The 15931-nt window shown below is 43.5% G+C and overlaps 2 protein-coding genes across 2 annotated transcripts in view; one reads left to right on the forward strand and one right to left on the reverse strand.

Moving 5' to 3' along the window:
• The window catches only part of Uba3 (Ubiquitin-like activating enzyme 3), a 35803-nt gene extending 22697 nt beyond the window's left edge, over positions 1–13106 (reverse strand). Inside the window, exons 1-8 of the mRNA XM_075685526.1 lie at positions 13000–13106; positions 11703–11793; positions 10520–10600; positions 7606–7688; positions 7420–7500; positions 5830–5873; positions 5229–5293; positions 1951–2085 (exon numbers count right to left, since the gene is read on the reverse strand). Coding sequence (XP_075541641.1) covers positions 1951–2085; positions 5229–5293; positions 5830–5873; positions 7420–7500; positions 7606–7688; positions 10520–10600; positions 11703–11793; positions 13000–13025 — 606 coding nt within the window. The 5' untranslated portion in view covers positions 13026–13106. The remainder of the gene's footprint in view (positions 1–1950; positions 2086–5228; positions 5294–5829; positions 5874–7419; positions 7501–7605; positions 7689–10519; positions 10601–11702; positions 11794–12999) is intronic.
• A 695-nt stretch (positions 13107–13801) lies between these two features.
• Positions 13802–15931, forward strand: part of Syx1A (Syntaxin 1A) — a 29376-nt gene continuing 27246 nt past the window's right edge. Inside the window, exon 1 of the mRNA XM_075685527.1 lies at positions 13802–14066. Within this exon, the coding sequence (XP_075541642.1) occupies positions 14034–14066 (33 nt within the window). The 5' untranslated portion in view covers positions 13802–14033. The remainder of the gene's footprint in view (positions 14067–15931) is intronic.

Here is a 15931-nt window from a genome sequence, read left to right on the forward strand (position 1 = left end):
CATGGCACATGGGCTGTGTATGTGCTCAGCCATGCTGGAAAAGGAGATGCACACCAATATGCACACCCCGCATTCCCATTCGCATGCGGCTACGCTTGATCATGTTACTGCGGGCACACTCTCACCTCCCGCCTCTTGTTCGCGCAGGAAGACGATGCTCATCAAGCCACGATACTTCTCAGCTCACCCTCGCAAACTTTCACTCTCATCCAAAGCATACGGCATGTGGGCACAATAGAACCTTATCGCACTTGAACTTTATACAGAATAAATGAAGCTGCTCTACTTCGGTGGTCACTCTTAGCAGTACGTGTGATTTGAGAGGTGTGTTCACAAGCAGCCACTTGTAATTCAATCATTTGGTCATCTGCGTCCGCAAAAGTTTTCACTTATTGTCTTGCTTTTCCTTCGAAGCGGCAATAAAATTTTGTTATATTGAAATTGTAGATAAACACACTTTGTTATATCGAGACTTGTTATCTAGAAGTTCGTTATATCAATGTTTAACTGTAATACGAGTGAGCACAAACCCAAGCGTTATGCTGAGTATACCACGCTGTGGTGTACATAAAGAAGTCCTAGCAGAACGGACATTACACTTCAAGCTACAAACGTTGATAGTTTTCCTTCAATCTCATTTCGTGTACCACTGAGCTGCTATGCCTGCAACGTCAGTGGCGATGCTCTTCATGACAGCAGCATTGTGAGACGCCTAACAGCTGCCAAGGTGCTGTTTCTACTGTGCAGCAGTTGCCTTGAGTGCTATGCCGCCCCAACATGCCGCTCCTACGCATTCTTAGAGCACTGTCCGAGGCACTTCAGTGCAACGCTAAACCTGGATATCGCTTTCAATGCATCGCCCTTCGGGCAAAAACTGCCCAATTTTTTATTGAAGAGGCCCGAAACGAGGTGCGACCGGAACCAACTTAACTACTGCAACATGCCTAATAAAAAGGCAAAGAATGTTTCGCATCAACAAGTGTGAATACACAACATGACAAGGGGCCATGTTTTTCGTTTCTTCGTAATTGGAAGTGTCAGCGAGGGAGGCTAAAATAGGTAGGCACCCACTTGAAAACAATGAAACAATGTCTCATTGTGCAGCAAAGGATAATAAATCGCAGATACTGTTGAACAAAAGCACTACATAGTATGGAGATAACATAGCTGACATAGGGAAACTGATAAGAAAAACTGTGTGCACAGTTAACACTAAGAAATACCCTGTCTACACCTGAGTAGGTGCCCAGGTTTTCTCGTAAAGGGTTCTATGTTCAGTCTTTTTTAATCATTTGGACATGTCCATGCCACCTATCCCTGCTTCTTTGTCCCATACTTTTTCATGACCGCTGTGACATAATTAGATCAATTTATGTCCAGCACCTTCTGATACAGCAGTGGAGATACTGCTGCTTTTTGCTGCAGAGCATCAGCTGAACACTGTCTGTTTGAAGCTACATCTCTATGTAGGTAGGACGAACCTCTTGCATAATGGGCAACAATGTGTTTATGGTTTGGTGGGGCTTTCATTGTGTACAGCACTCTGAGAGAGTTGCCTAGCGGTGCTAGCTTCTGTGTTCGTTCATGACTCAAGAAGACTGACTTTCAAGATTACATCAGATGTCTGCTTTAGAACAAAGCTTTACTACGTTGAATTTAAGTTCATCCTCCTATGTTAATTTGCATTTGTTGTGTTTGTATTAAATTCTGCCAGCAATAGCTACCTAAATGGGCTGAGTGTCTGTGTTCTAAAAGGATAGCTAGAAGTGCTGACACAGAAAATTGTGACTCCACTCTAGAAGCATGCAAGTTCCCAGAAAATGTTCACGCCCATTAGTTTTACATTCACCTATCTTCGATGGTTAGTCAAAGTGGTCGAATAACTATAGCCAGATGTTATTTAATCACTGCGAGAAACAGGCTCATTTGCAAGGAAACATCACAACTAACCTGCGGCGGGTACAGGTCCAGTGTACAGTCGACGCAAGCATTCATGCTGGGCAGAATGACACGGGCATTGCCCTTGAATCCTTCTGTTCCACCATCCACCATAGGCACTATCGAGCCCTGATCCACAAGGCTAAGCTGCATATGGGAGCCAGAACCAAAAGCATGTAGCAACATCACTGAAAACAAGGAGCGCTAATCAAATGCTTCTGTGTTGTGAAGAGAACATTGAGAATGTACGAGTGAGTTGTAAAGCCCTTGTCAAATGTACAGAGGCTAACACATACAACTATAACTCTAGCTAGGAAATGCTCTTAATTCTTTGCTTTGCTTCTGAAAGTGAGAATGGGAAGATTTCAGATTGCTTCAGTCAGTTTCGTTTGCATGGTGCCTATGTACGCCTTAGACAAAGTGTGTACCATGACAGCATATGCTAAGCCATCCAGGGCTTTCTGGTGAAACAGTAATGTTGCAGTACAACAGAATGTTGTCAATACATTTTCATAGCTGCTACATTCTACTCCTGCAGTCCCGTGACAGTTCCATGGAAAGCACATCAGAGTGATTGCATTGTACATTGTCTTTTAAACAATGCGACTTTAGTAGCGACGCATCAAAACCGGTGTCTTGAAATTGGGGGTGCATCATCCGCAAGGTTCGCCACGCAACGTAACCTCCATGCTGCCCCAATTACAAAAGTGCTGTTTCACCTTGACTCACACAAATAACCTAAACATCTGCACAACTCAAACATTATTTCCATCATTTAATATTGCACCATTACACCTCTGCATCATAGCCTTCTCACATAAATATGTACTTTGGACTCCCTCTAAAGAGAAGTCAGGATTGAGCACTCCTATATTACGCAGGCATCAGATGCTATTCTCATGTAGTTATTTACCAAACTATGATAGGTTACGACACAGGCAAGTTCAACAACCTGTAGTAGTATAATCTGTATCAATGACAAAAAAAATCATATGTAGCCAAGCATGGCTGAGAATTTGAACAGAGAATTTGAACACTACCCCAACACAGAATTTATGGATGTACAGTAGACTTATCTTAATTCGACTCCAATTAAGTTAATCTTTCGGTTAATGCGATCCCATCCGGTCCCTGCCAGCACCCATGTATGTCTACAGGCCCAAACTAACATTATTTCAATCCTAAAATAACTTTGTCACCGATCAGCGCACATATGCCTAATGCCCATTTTATTACTCGAAGGATTTTTGAGAGTTACTCATTTTCAAATGTTAAAGACAATAAATCTATCATTCTAAAATGACAAAATATTTAGGAATTCTTGTGCATAATATATTACTAGAAAGGCCCAAACTACGCCACTGTGCAGCTGTCTTGTTCAATTTCTGCAGTTTGTATTGAAACAAAAACTGCATAATTGACTACACCAGGAATTGAACTTCCTTGCAGCCAAAATTGAAATTATCATATAAAGAAATTGTGGGACCTGAAAATTTCGAACCACAGTTCTACCATAGAATTCTACTTCACCAGTATGCACATCACTGATAAGTCTTCCTTTTCTTATACAAGAACGGTAGCTTTGTAAAAAAACACAAATTGACAAAAACCGTTCCAAAATTTCTGAAGTGTGTCATCTTATTCAAATTGCATCTATCATAACAAAAATTCTTCTGCAGCATACATTGGGCCTTCTTCAATTCAGCTTTGCTCTGTTGAAATAGCTGCAAGCTTTCTTTTTTTTTCAAGCCACTTTTGAGCTGTCAAGTGCCCTGGCTTTTGCATGTGACAAACACTGCCTGGTGCTCGCTCCAGGTGCTCCAGTGCCAGAGGGCATTGATAATGCGTCAACGTCAGGCAGTGTACTCAATGACATCAAACACAAGGGCAACGCTCGCACAGCCAGTCACTGACCGCTGGCTCTTCCCCTAGATTTCGTGAAGCATCTCCGCTTCCCAAACCAGTGCTATGTCTAGTGCTTCGAGGTCATCTTCCAAACAAAACAAAACAAAAACTCACGGAAGAAATTACGATCACATAAATATTGCATAGGAAAGCCATACAAGGTCTCCAAAAACAGAGCTTCGGCTCAAGTAAAATGAGCACTAAGAGATATGTTGTGAAATAGGACCTGAGCAAAGTGGCACGCAGAAGTTACAGCAACTATAAAGAAAAAAAAAAGGACCACTGCTGCCTTTTTTTAGACAGTGTCGCATTCCTCCTCGCCCCCTGCAGCTCCGTGCGAGTGAACCGTGGAGTGTCCACAAGCACAGCGAAGCTGCAGGAAATCGGAACATTCTCGTTTGCGGGGAGTCACCGGCTTGTGATAAAATATCATTTTGAGACTTTCTACTGCGCTGATGAAGATAATATAGCTTTGGCACATTCTCAGAAAGTAAAGGGACCTGAAACTGCTATAATCTTGAAATACATCTCTTTTTTGCCAAAAATCGCAATTATTTGCCCCATGTGCCCCCCTCAACACCCGTCATCTCCCATCAAAAAGGCCTACTTTCGGCCTGCCCTAGGCCTGCCTGATAATGGTATTCAAACGCGTGCCTTTCCTTGTTTCCAAGAAAAGTAGGCCGAAAATTGCCTGCGCGGAACAATCAGACAAAATACTAAAACCATGTTCGTATGCTTTGCCGTATAACACAAATATATTGTGGCGAAGCTGATATTAGGAAACAGGCTGCCATTGTGCAACACACATTTTGCCTATTCTTCTTGCTAGAATTTTGAATGCGCATTAGATCTCTACTTTGTTTAGGAGCTTTAATGTCATGTCTATATTAGTTTACTATTTTGGACACGCAGAAAGTGGGTGCGTATTTGATTCAAAGGTGCACTAGAATCGAGAAAATAATGCCAAATGAATCAGTGGTGTGTTTTGGCCTTTCTTCCGCATCTTGTTTCATTCAATCTGCCAAATAGTTTGATTAATTTCATTATTCGTGTCAAAGTCTAACAAAAGATAACTGTATTCACACAATGTCATGGATTCAGCATCGCAGTCCCATTCCGAGCTTCCAAATTATTATAATTATTGTTATTAATCTGTATGTAAACATAGATATAAAACAGACAGAGAGGGAAATAGTGAAGGAGCAGGCTGGCAGCTGCCAATAAGAGGGGCCCGATGCCTTCCAACTCTTTAGGAAGGAGGGGATAGAAACAGAAATTGAAGATAGGAATAGTAATTGATCTGATCAATAGCGATCTGCTACAAGCTATAATGTGTGGGATCCCAGGGATTCCAGTGTTGCCCCTGCGCCTTTCACCACACTCACCAGCATGCCGTTGGCCCAGCGCCGTGCTACGACAGAGTCGAGACCACAAAGGACAATGTGGAACTCTGCACAAAGAAGCAGAAAGTAAAACAGGATGAGTAACTAAAGGAAATTTTAATGAAAACCAAGATTTAAAAGAGCACCGATGTGAAATTTTTATTACCTTGCTTTTTTTTTTTTTTTTTTTTGTTCCATGTGCATTTTAAGTTAGTGTCTTGGATCTTGAAATTTTAACAAAAATACTGGCAAATATCAAATGGTCTTAAATAATTTACTATAATAGCTTTTCTACAAACAGTTTTGCTTTCGTTTAACAGAAGGTCAGAAGGTGTCATTATGGAGAAGGTGGTCATGTGGGATGTTGTGATGTCACTGCACCAAATGACACAGCCCCAATTTTAGGATCGAAATAAAGAATGTTTTGGCCCATAGCCATGTACTGGCGCCAGCCTGGACTTTTGGCCAAGATTGGACTGAGGAAAAAAAGAAAGCCAAAGTCAAACTAACGAAAATCTACAGTGTCATTACTGGTTTGTAAAGCAAGTGTCATTGTGTCCTATGGTGCAAAACATAGGCAGCACTCAAGAAAACATGCCCTCACGTTGGTAAAAACTTTCATCGTAGTCCTGGATCTTCTTGAAGTGCCTGCATGACAAACAACAAGTCAAGGATACAACTCCATCCCAAAGTACTACACAGCAGGTTCCTCATAATGGTTTACACAGAGGCCACATCCTTGGATTAGGCAATTTCAAGAGTTTCCATGCTTAGAATATGCTAAGCACCTAAGATCTCAATCACATTGTCTCAAAGGCAGTCTATGCTTGCAAAAAGAAAAAAAAGCAGAGATTCAGAGTTCCATTCATCACAACAGTCAAATGGTATAGTACATACTATAGATGGTTTCAGAGAAAAGGTCAACTGCAATGAACTGTCACTTTGACTCAATTGGTTACAAATGCCATCACTTGATACCACTTATCGGCTGTACACCATGAAACCAATCTTGGAAAAGGGGCAGGTCTTGCAATTTTCAATTTTTTTTTCCTTTAGTAGCAGCTTTTAACCCCTTAATGACAAGTGTTGCCAACAGGCAACATACCAGAGAAAAAATTTTTCGTGCCAAGTTTCAGTATTGAGTATGTACGAAGTTTCAGGCTATGTGTTTTCGACCAACACTAACTGAAAGGCAGCAAGCATTATTTGTTGGTTTAGAGCAGGAACACAGGATGAGAAAAAAGAAGCTTGGCATGAGACTCACTCTCTTTTGAAAGCAAAGTCAGAGGGACAGACTGACGCAAGGTCTCCGGCTTCTACGGCGTCACACATGTGATGCAAAGCAACTGAAATGTACACCTATGGTTCAGATATTTCGAGAGCTGTCTGTACAAAATTCGAAATGAAACCATAGTTAGCTTGGGGTGAAGCCCACTTCCAGTTTACTGCCTGGTGTTTCTTCCATATTGCTTAGAAAGTTTACACAAAATATTTTTTGTTTGATTATGCTTGCTCTCGGTGTTTTGCACATTTATATAGCAAATAAACATTTTGGGGGGTATTTATATGTGCTGTCAATAAAGGCTAAGTAGCACCATAGCAGCAACACGGGTACTTGGTCATTAACAGATAAGATGCAGATTTCGGAACAGGGCCTCCAAAATTTTAAGCACATTGTGAGTGCCACTTAACCTCGGAAGTCATGCCTTGGTGCTGTGCTGCTTCTCAGCCTTCCCAACTCTACGTCATTTTCGGTTAGTGGTAATGGCAGCATTCGTTTGAATTTTGTAGCCCGAAATGTATAATTTTGCCGTCTTCGCATCACATATCTACTCATACTTCAAGTGTAAAATTTTACATAACGGTTGCTTAGTACCTAACACTATGCTTTTCTTACACAGCTACACACTTTGTTGCAGGTGGCACTTAGTGCCATATTCTTAAATTACACTTCTACAACACCAAAAGAGCCACAGTTACCATTGCAGAAGGCGTGGTAAGCCAGAAAAGATGCAAAAATGAAGGACTTCTGGTGAATTTCGGTATGAATGCTTTTCACCAGCTTGCCGTGGCGCAACAAATTTTGACACCGTCTGCCCAGGCCCATAATAAACCCAGTTACCATGAGAAAATATAGCATTTAAAGAGTACTTTGTCCATTCTAAACATTAAAAGGCCTAGCTTGAAAGGATACGCCTTGACTTGGCAACCAGGTACACGTTGATTGATGAAGGCTGCAGCCACTTCAGCTTTTGGTTTTCCAATGTCACTTTTCCTGAATGCAAAAAAAGAAATACATAAATAAATGGCATGTTAAGGGTATTATAAAGGGCCAGCACATCATGACCTCTGCCAAAGACGTTGGCCCCCCTGTACGTACCTAAACAGAAATTGTCGGTTGAGGTTGGACAGGTCAATGGTGTCCATGTCGATCACATCTATGTGCCGAAATCCCATTAAGGCCTGCACAGAAGCACACAGATAAGACCAAGAGATCCAAATTTTGGTTTGATTATCTTTCTTTAGGTAGAGCTCTACAATAACCTTCACAGAACAACAAGTAGGCACACAGATTTGACAACATTAAAAAGCAACAAGAGAAAATAAAAAAGTATGCAATCCATGGTTACGGTGCGATACAGTCTAGGTACGGTCCATGCACACACAAGTGTGGCATAGCCATCATGACATTCTCATGTCATCAGACAAGCTGGACATTTTTCCCTGGCCCAAAATCCCTACTACAAGTGGGGACCGAGATGTGAGGTGGTATTAAACCTCAAGCCTGCAAGCTTTATCCAAAACAAAATTGTGCGATATACCAAATTAACTAAAAGCACCAGATTACTGTAAACAGCATGACAATTTGAAAAAATCAATAATTTATGTGGCTTATCCATGACAATCACCCGAAATAAAAAGGGAATACATGTATACATGATTATGAATCACATGTTAAGCTACCAAATCAAACAAATTAATTCCCATTTTATATGACCGTATGACATGCTATTAGTTGAGCAAGGTGGCTCATTTCGTGGAGCAATGCAAAGGCAACTATGGCCAGGATGAGCAGTGGTCATCTTTGACAATAATGGTACACAGTGGTAGAAGAAACACAGCTCGGGCTCGGAAGAAGAAGCATGATTTGACGTGCAGTTATGGGTCACATAAAGCATAAACACCATAAAATAATCTGTCAAGGCCCATGCTCAAAAAAATTACCCAATGTCAACAACAGGCGACAACAGAATGTAGAGGGGCACCTCACTTGTGTCTCGCAAACTTATTCAATGATCCTGCATGTTGTGTATATTATTCACTTGCTTAATCCACAATGCAACAAGCCAGCACTTTATTTAGCCAAGCTGAAGTCAAGTCTGACGATTTTTAAGAGGGTGCTGAACCACTTTTTATCGATGTTGGGAAATGTATTTACTAAAACAGACTATTCCAGAAATACCTCACAGCAAAAAGTACTTAGAAATGCATTTGATGTTAAAATGAACTATTTCAGAAATACACTTCCACAAAAAGTACCTCAAGCATTCAGCAGAAGTGGAGTTATTGGCCTACTGAACATTACAGTGGCGTGCAGTTCAAATTTGATTTTGGATTTTCATATTTACGCCACTACCAATTTTGGCACCTACGCAGTGCAAAACTCGGAGGCTATCCCTCAGCTTATGGTTGAGTTCATGGTGTCTCATTTCTTCACTGTGCTACAGCATATTAGATAGCTGCATGCAACTATTCTCGTACTGAGTGACATGAGTAGCACATTTTCTTTTGCACTTATCTCTACAACAACCACACAATTTTCCCAGGAGGAACAAACTTCATCTTCATGTATATTCATGCGAGCACGTCAGCAGCATGCACATCGGCTAAATGATGGGTGCAGTACTTTGGTGTCACACTTAAAGGATTGCTAATGTAACGAGCTTCCACCGTGATGACAACACACCTCAAATGTGTGCAACTTGGGAAGCAGACGATCAGTTCATCAGACGTCGGCACTTTGGCCTTGAGTCGTGTCACCCATAGATATCAATCGGAGCATGCTGTTTTACTCAGCAAGCTCCAGCTAGCAGGCTCATCGTGGAACCTCGCGGCGTCTGCAGTATCTACGCTACGCTGCAGATGCAGCTACATGTAACTGTAGCGGCTAACCATGTGCACAACAGGGCTGGAGAGCACATTCCCATTCATGTGCTCCAGTCTGGCTGTGTAGGTGGTGCAGGCCAGTTTTGACCTGCACCAGCTTGACCAACGAGTATCAGCCACATCCAAATTGCACGTTTTGCGCAATAGCTCAATACGAAGCAAAGTCTGCCAAGGCATCTAGCCAGAAGTATCCAGGAGTGAGCACGCAGTGGCAAGTATACGTCTGGTCTGACCTTAAGTTTCGTATGCTTTGCGGTTAGTTGAGTGTTCAGACCTAAAACAAATTAGCGAGACCCGATGGCTACGACAACGACAAGCAGTGTAGGCAAAGTTTCATTTCTAGACAGGTAGGTGCAGCCGAGCATTAGCATATGACAGTCGCCAATAGTACAATAGACGTATTTCCGGAAGTATGCAATTCCTATCTTATGCTTACTTCAGCCTGTTTATTAAACTGCGTCAATAAATACACACAGTAACAGTAGAAAGAAGCACACTGATCTAAACACCTTTCTTGATTGATATCACCTATTGGCCAATAGCAGCTGCATATGGAAATCTGCTATATGACTATATGGCAACCCCGAAAAGAGTGAGGGGAAGGCTTCTGTTGAAAAGGTTGCTTGAGAAATAGATGACTTCAAGCTCCACTTTCCAGCTGCTCATGCTGTGCATGACTGCAAAACTTGACCGAGATGTTCAGAGCAGTGTGTGCTATCCACGGACTGTGTTTTTTCACCAAGCCCGAGAGGTGGTTCAGGATCTCCTTAATATATGAAAGGACTAACAAACACTGTTTCATCTGTAAAAAATAAATATGTGAAAGAAGCAGTGTTGGAAGAACAACACAAGACAAATGGTAACAAAAAGAGACTGAAACATCTCATTTAACCCAAAAAGGAGTTGGGTTCCTAATCAGATGTCATTCAGATGTGTGAAACGGGAGGGAAGAGTGGATGACAGCATTTCTACATGCAAATATAGGGGGTCATTCTTTATAGGTAACAATTGTCCATGACTTGTGAAATGTCACTAACAGCTTTTCAATGTCACTAACAAGTCAGAGAATGCAGGTACAACTGTTTGAAAAAGGGTAATAAGAAAGAAAGAAATATACATGGGCTTACCAAGTCTTTGAGCATCTCGCAGCCTAAGCCACCGGCTCCAATAACCAGAATTTTGCACTTGTCGCGTATCATCTCCATGTTCTGCATTGAGAGGAAGGCATAGAACAGGTTTGTATCCGTAGTAGTAAGCACTTTTTTGACAAATTTTTAGCATCTCAGTTAAAAGTAATGTGAAACTAAATCCAGTAGCAACAAATAGGGCTGCACAGACAGCAGCACACCCAATCACAGCCAGGTTAGGACCTAGATAAGGATCTCACATCCCAACTGTGTTATGTTTTTGAGGGTGTCCACAGTATTTACTAGTTGGTCAAACAGAGCACTTAGCTAGCATAAATTATTCACATGCAGTTGAAGCTAGATGTATACATAACCAACTTGCTCGCATCTTAGTGGGAAACACTTGCTCATATGTGAACTCAGCTACACTAGTTCTACTGCTTCAACAGTGCATACAATTTGCTTTGATGCTCCATCCCAGTGACTGCTTTTCAACTAGCATTTCGTTAATAAAATTTCAGCAGACATGCACGTAACTTCTCTATCCCTATAGAGCAAAAACACTACTCAAAACTAAGTACACTGCTTGAACAAAACTTTGCTAGAATGGAAGTGCTGTATGAAAGCATGAGCACTGATTATAGTCAGCTGCCCCCCTTTCACAGGTGCAATAATTATGTTAACGTCTTATGGCCTGAATTTTCTTGCCTGAAGAAAAAAATTAAATTGTAGCTAAATACCTGTATGCAAGGTAATGACATCCAGAAGTACAAAATAATGCCTTTATATTCTAATTTTTTCACACTGAACAAACTCAGACTTGGCGGGAGAACTGCCTTGCATCTTATAGCAATCTGTAAAACAGACGGTAGTGCAGAGATGGCAAGAACAATTTGTCCACATGGATGGATGCAGCCTCACGAGTTTCTTGAAGTGTTCACACTTGTTGGAGGCACCAAGTACAAAGCGTCGTTTTCTGACTCAGAGATGGCTACATGCTGACAAATTTTAGCTGGATGATGACATATCAAGTCAAAATCAATTTCTCTCGCCCAAACATCCCATTTGTATTTATGATCGCTGCTCCGGTATGTCACAAAACCATGACAACGTGCTAGAGAGCCCATTTGCCACACTTCAATACAAATGCAACAAAGAAAGGCACAACTATGTCAAAACTTACCCCAGGGCCTGGCTCGAAGTCTGGGTGCACAAATGGGCCAGGTCGGAGAAGGATTTTCTCTATGTGTGTCCATCGTTTTGGCCAGTCAGCACTTCGAAAAGGATGTTAAACAAAAAAAAATATGTGTGAGTGGCACAAACAGTAGCAACAGGGCTTGCAAAATTTGCTTGAATGCGCAGCACACAACTAAGGATAAAAACTTCCGTCAAACAGATTGCAACAAACTAAGACAACATTTTTCTTATGCAACTTGCAGTTCCTTCTAGAGAGAAGTTTGACAGATGTGAAAACAACTGGTCAATTTAGCTAGTGCTGTTTTGCTGGTTTCTTATTTCTTAAACTGATAGAAATGGCGAGTTTTAGAATAATTGAGTTAGAACAGCAGCAAAAATTAGCCTTGTCGAACAAGTAACATATCCCAGTAGCCTATGTCAATATTAAAAAAGAAGAAAAACAATCCCGAGAAATTGGCATTGAACGCTTACTAACGTTACCACAACCCAGAAATCACCTTCAAGACGGATTGTCTTCTCAAAGCCTGGGACTGTAAGGATCCCAGTACATTCGTTTCTACGCACTGCAAAGGCGAAAGTAATATTCCTTATTTCAAACCTGCTTAGTGTTTGCACAACCAAACTAAACTACGAAGCGGCGATATCTATGGTTGCTGACACATCGCCGCGTAGGCTTAAAACAACAGCCTTGCTGTACCAGCAAGTATTTGTGGTTCCAAGGTTTTGCTGCACAAGAACAGTAAGGAGAAAAGTTACCATCTCGGTCACCGTGCGCAACGTTCTGTTGCGATAGTGCACGGAACCTTTAGCGACAGCGCTCACGGGATAAACAACCTTCTCATTGTGGTAAAATGCATGTGTTACTCATATCGTATGAAATACATAATACTCTACCCTTAAATGCGCAAGCTACTTAAGAGAACAGCGAAAGAATAAAACAAGGACCGACAACTAAAGTGCAAACAAGCCACAGACAGCGCCTTGCGAGTGTCTCAATCGTCATATTTTACTTAGCTTTGCGCTCTTTCCTTAAGAACGAAAGACAAATCAACCAATATTTAACCTCTTATAAGTGAAGGCAGGTATAATAAAACAAGACGGGGCAAAGAAGCGGCAGTAAATGTCGATACGCAAGATCATCTTTCGGCGTTTGTGACGCTCCCAAGATTATTAAACTACCAGCACATCGTTACATGTTAACTTGGTGGGCAGAATCATGACAAACTGCTGCCGCTATAGAAATCACAAAGTCCAATTACAGGCACGTTCGCTAAAAAACATACCCGTCAACATCCATGTCGAGAGCCATTTGAGAGCAGGCGGCCCGGTTTGCCCAGCTTCTTGGATTGTTGTGGGTCGGATACTTACGCGCCTACACAGAGCCATAGTCAACCAAAACCAGCTACTTTCATGAGCAGAGAACCGAAACTAACAACTGCCATTGTACTTCGTAGCTGCGCCTGATCACACCTGCGGAAACAGTTTTGTTACGTGCGGACTTCAATTCGTATAACATAGTAAACCTGCTTGAGTTCCTTCTTTCATTTTATTTCACTTTCGGACACTTACACGCGCAATAATTCCTGTCATTGCGCGCGCTGCCGAGAGGCTGTTGCGCATTGTTAATTTAGGAACATATACTGTATTATTGCGATAAGAATGTGCACAATTCATACTTCACTGTACTGCGGCTAAGGATGGTTACGCGCTATTTCGTAAGCGCGTCCTATAAGCAAGACAACAACCAGTTGTTTTTGGACTGGCGCCATATCATTAGGATATGCGGCTTACTACCACAAATGCAAAGCAGTGAATCACCGAAACGCTTCACTTTCTGTGCACAGTTGATCACTCCACATATCGTTCGCCTATGCTTTACGTTGTAGCCCAACCAACTGTTCAAGTCACAGGCATCTCAGCTTGCTTAGTGCGAAACGCGCTACTACGGGTTGCTAACAGTTGGTTGACTTGCAGCGCTTTTGCCCACAAGAACTTCTTGCAACGGAGAACAAAGGAACTAACGACCACAATCTAGCAAGCGGTGAGGCATCGCGCTGAGCGGCCTGTTTGTGAGATGCTTTTGGCGGCGATCGCGCGTTGGGCGGGTTTTGGGGGCGCTGCCGTTGAGACCGCTGAGACCCCCTCGACCTGCCTGCAAAAATCGATCCGCAAAAGGGAGTAGTGCAGTAGAGAGTTCTTTCCGTGATGTCCTCGCTGGTGGAAATGGAAATGTGCCGCTTTTACCACTCGTGTGTGTTACACTAGTCAAAAAGTGTCGGCCCTGTGGACTAACCTGTGACTTCGCCAGACTATCAACATGACCAAGGACAGGCTCGCCGCCCTAAAAGCGGTAAAGTACCCATGTAACTGAAACGGCGACCGCATCTGCGGGGCGGGTTGCATCGGCACTGCGCTACCGTCTTGGGACGGAAACTAACTGGTTGTTTGAAACATTTTGTGGGCAGAAATGCGGTTGGTTGGTTATTGTTTTCAGCCAGCCGACTTTCGGCGACGTTATTCATACGTAAATAGTGTTGTATGTCACGTAGTTCCGGCTCCTGACTGCTTGAGATGGGGGAAAAAAAAGTGGCATCGCTCTAATGCACGTAAGACGAGCACGGTTGTACCAGACTCGAACTTCCAAAGAAGTGCAGAGGTACATCCGAAATAAAAAGAAACCTTGCGCCAACACGGCGCCGTTGAGGGTCGCCTGGACGCAGGACTGTCTACATGCTTGGCGTCCAGTTTAGACGCAGCTCCGTGTTGTGAGCTACCAGGGCACGCATTGAATCGATCAATTTCACGAGCGATGTGAGTGCTTAAGCCTAAAATCGTGGCTCAACACCTTTCAAGATGCACTGCTGATCGGCGATTTTGGAAGAGCAAGGCGAAGATCGAGCGATTGTGCGAAACTCCGAGCTGGTTTCGCTGCCGCAGTGTGCCCCGGCCGCACACGCAAGCGTGCCGCGGCGCTCTGCTCATGGGCGCAGCACTTCGCGACCGATCAACACTCCCTCGATTCACGACGGGAGCGGTAGGGGGGCGGTGAAATCTCGCGTGCGTTTGTATCGTTGCTGGGATAACTGTCACAGGCCGCGGTACGAAACCAAAGATTGTTCCCTCCTCGCAAGACTCTAGCACGGTGGGGTGGAATCAAAGCCGTGTGTGATTGTGTCTGGCGAGAACACTGCGGTCGTTGCTCACTTGGTCGATTAAGAAAAAGTCGTCGAGTGGTGTGTCCGTTCGCTCGTTCGTAGTGCGGTGGCGTGCAAGAAGGGCGTAGAGGAGGAAAGGAGAGGTGGTTCCGCTTTGGTGGATGCCGACCCTCGTTCTTGTGTTTCTTGTAACTCAAAAAGCTCGTAGTAGTGGCGGCATGGTGGTGGAAAGGCAACCCCTTCCCCTCTCTTTTGCTTGGTGTCCCGTGTGTCACACCGTGGCCTTCTCGCTCACCCGGAGACGACGCGACGTTCCCTTCGGCGTTGCCAGTCAAGGGGCGTGGGTGTTTCATTCACCGCCGACGTCAGGAGCGCGGCAGCGTCCTCGTCTGCGGAGGGACACTCTCGCAGGAATTCGATTAGTCGGGTCTAATTGGCCGGTCCTGATGAAAACGCCGTCATCGGTTGCCGCGAATATAAACTCGTTTGCGCCTCGGACGCTCGCTGTCCTTGCTCGGCGTATTGTAGGCCGCCGGAGTTGATCGCTCGATTGTTCCGCCCAGGCCGAGAGACATTTTTATGTCCCCTCCAGGAATGCGGCGCTCCTTCTCTTGTGTGTACGCAAGGCGTGTTCCGTCGCATATCGGGTGTCTCCGCGCGCTCCAAGCTGCCCACCAGCCTGTTGATTGACGGGCTGCCCTAAAACAACGGCGGCTGGGACCACATTATTCGTGTTTGCACTGCCGCATTATCTCGGCACTTGACCTTTATTAGCAGCGCTTTGCTTTGGAGGAAACTCGTAAATTTTTGTCTTTTACGGGGAAAACGTTGATCTGCCGTCGCGGTCAGTTGAGCTTCTCAATTCACCGATGCAAGGAGCGCCAGCAGTTACGCAGATGCTTACAAATTTACAATCTTGTCGAATCACAATCTGCTTCAAGCTGGTGTTGCGTAGTTCTTACCTTCTAGTACTTCAAAATAAGTCTGTAGGGCAACGTATTGTCTTCTACTTACGTTCCGTGTATCAGGGCTAAACATAGGTTGCCTGAGCTGCTTGCCA

The sequence above is a fragment of the Dermacentor variabilis genome, chromosome 3 (genome assembly GCF_050947875.1).
Source record: "Dermacentor variabilis isolate Ectoservices chromosome 3, ASM5094787v1, whole genome shotgun sequence".
In the NCBI taxonomy this organism is placed as follows: Eukaryota; Metazoa; Arthropoda; class Arachnida; order Ixodida; family Ixodidae; genus Dermacentor; species Dermacentor variabilis.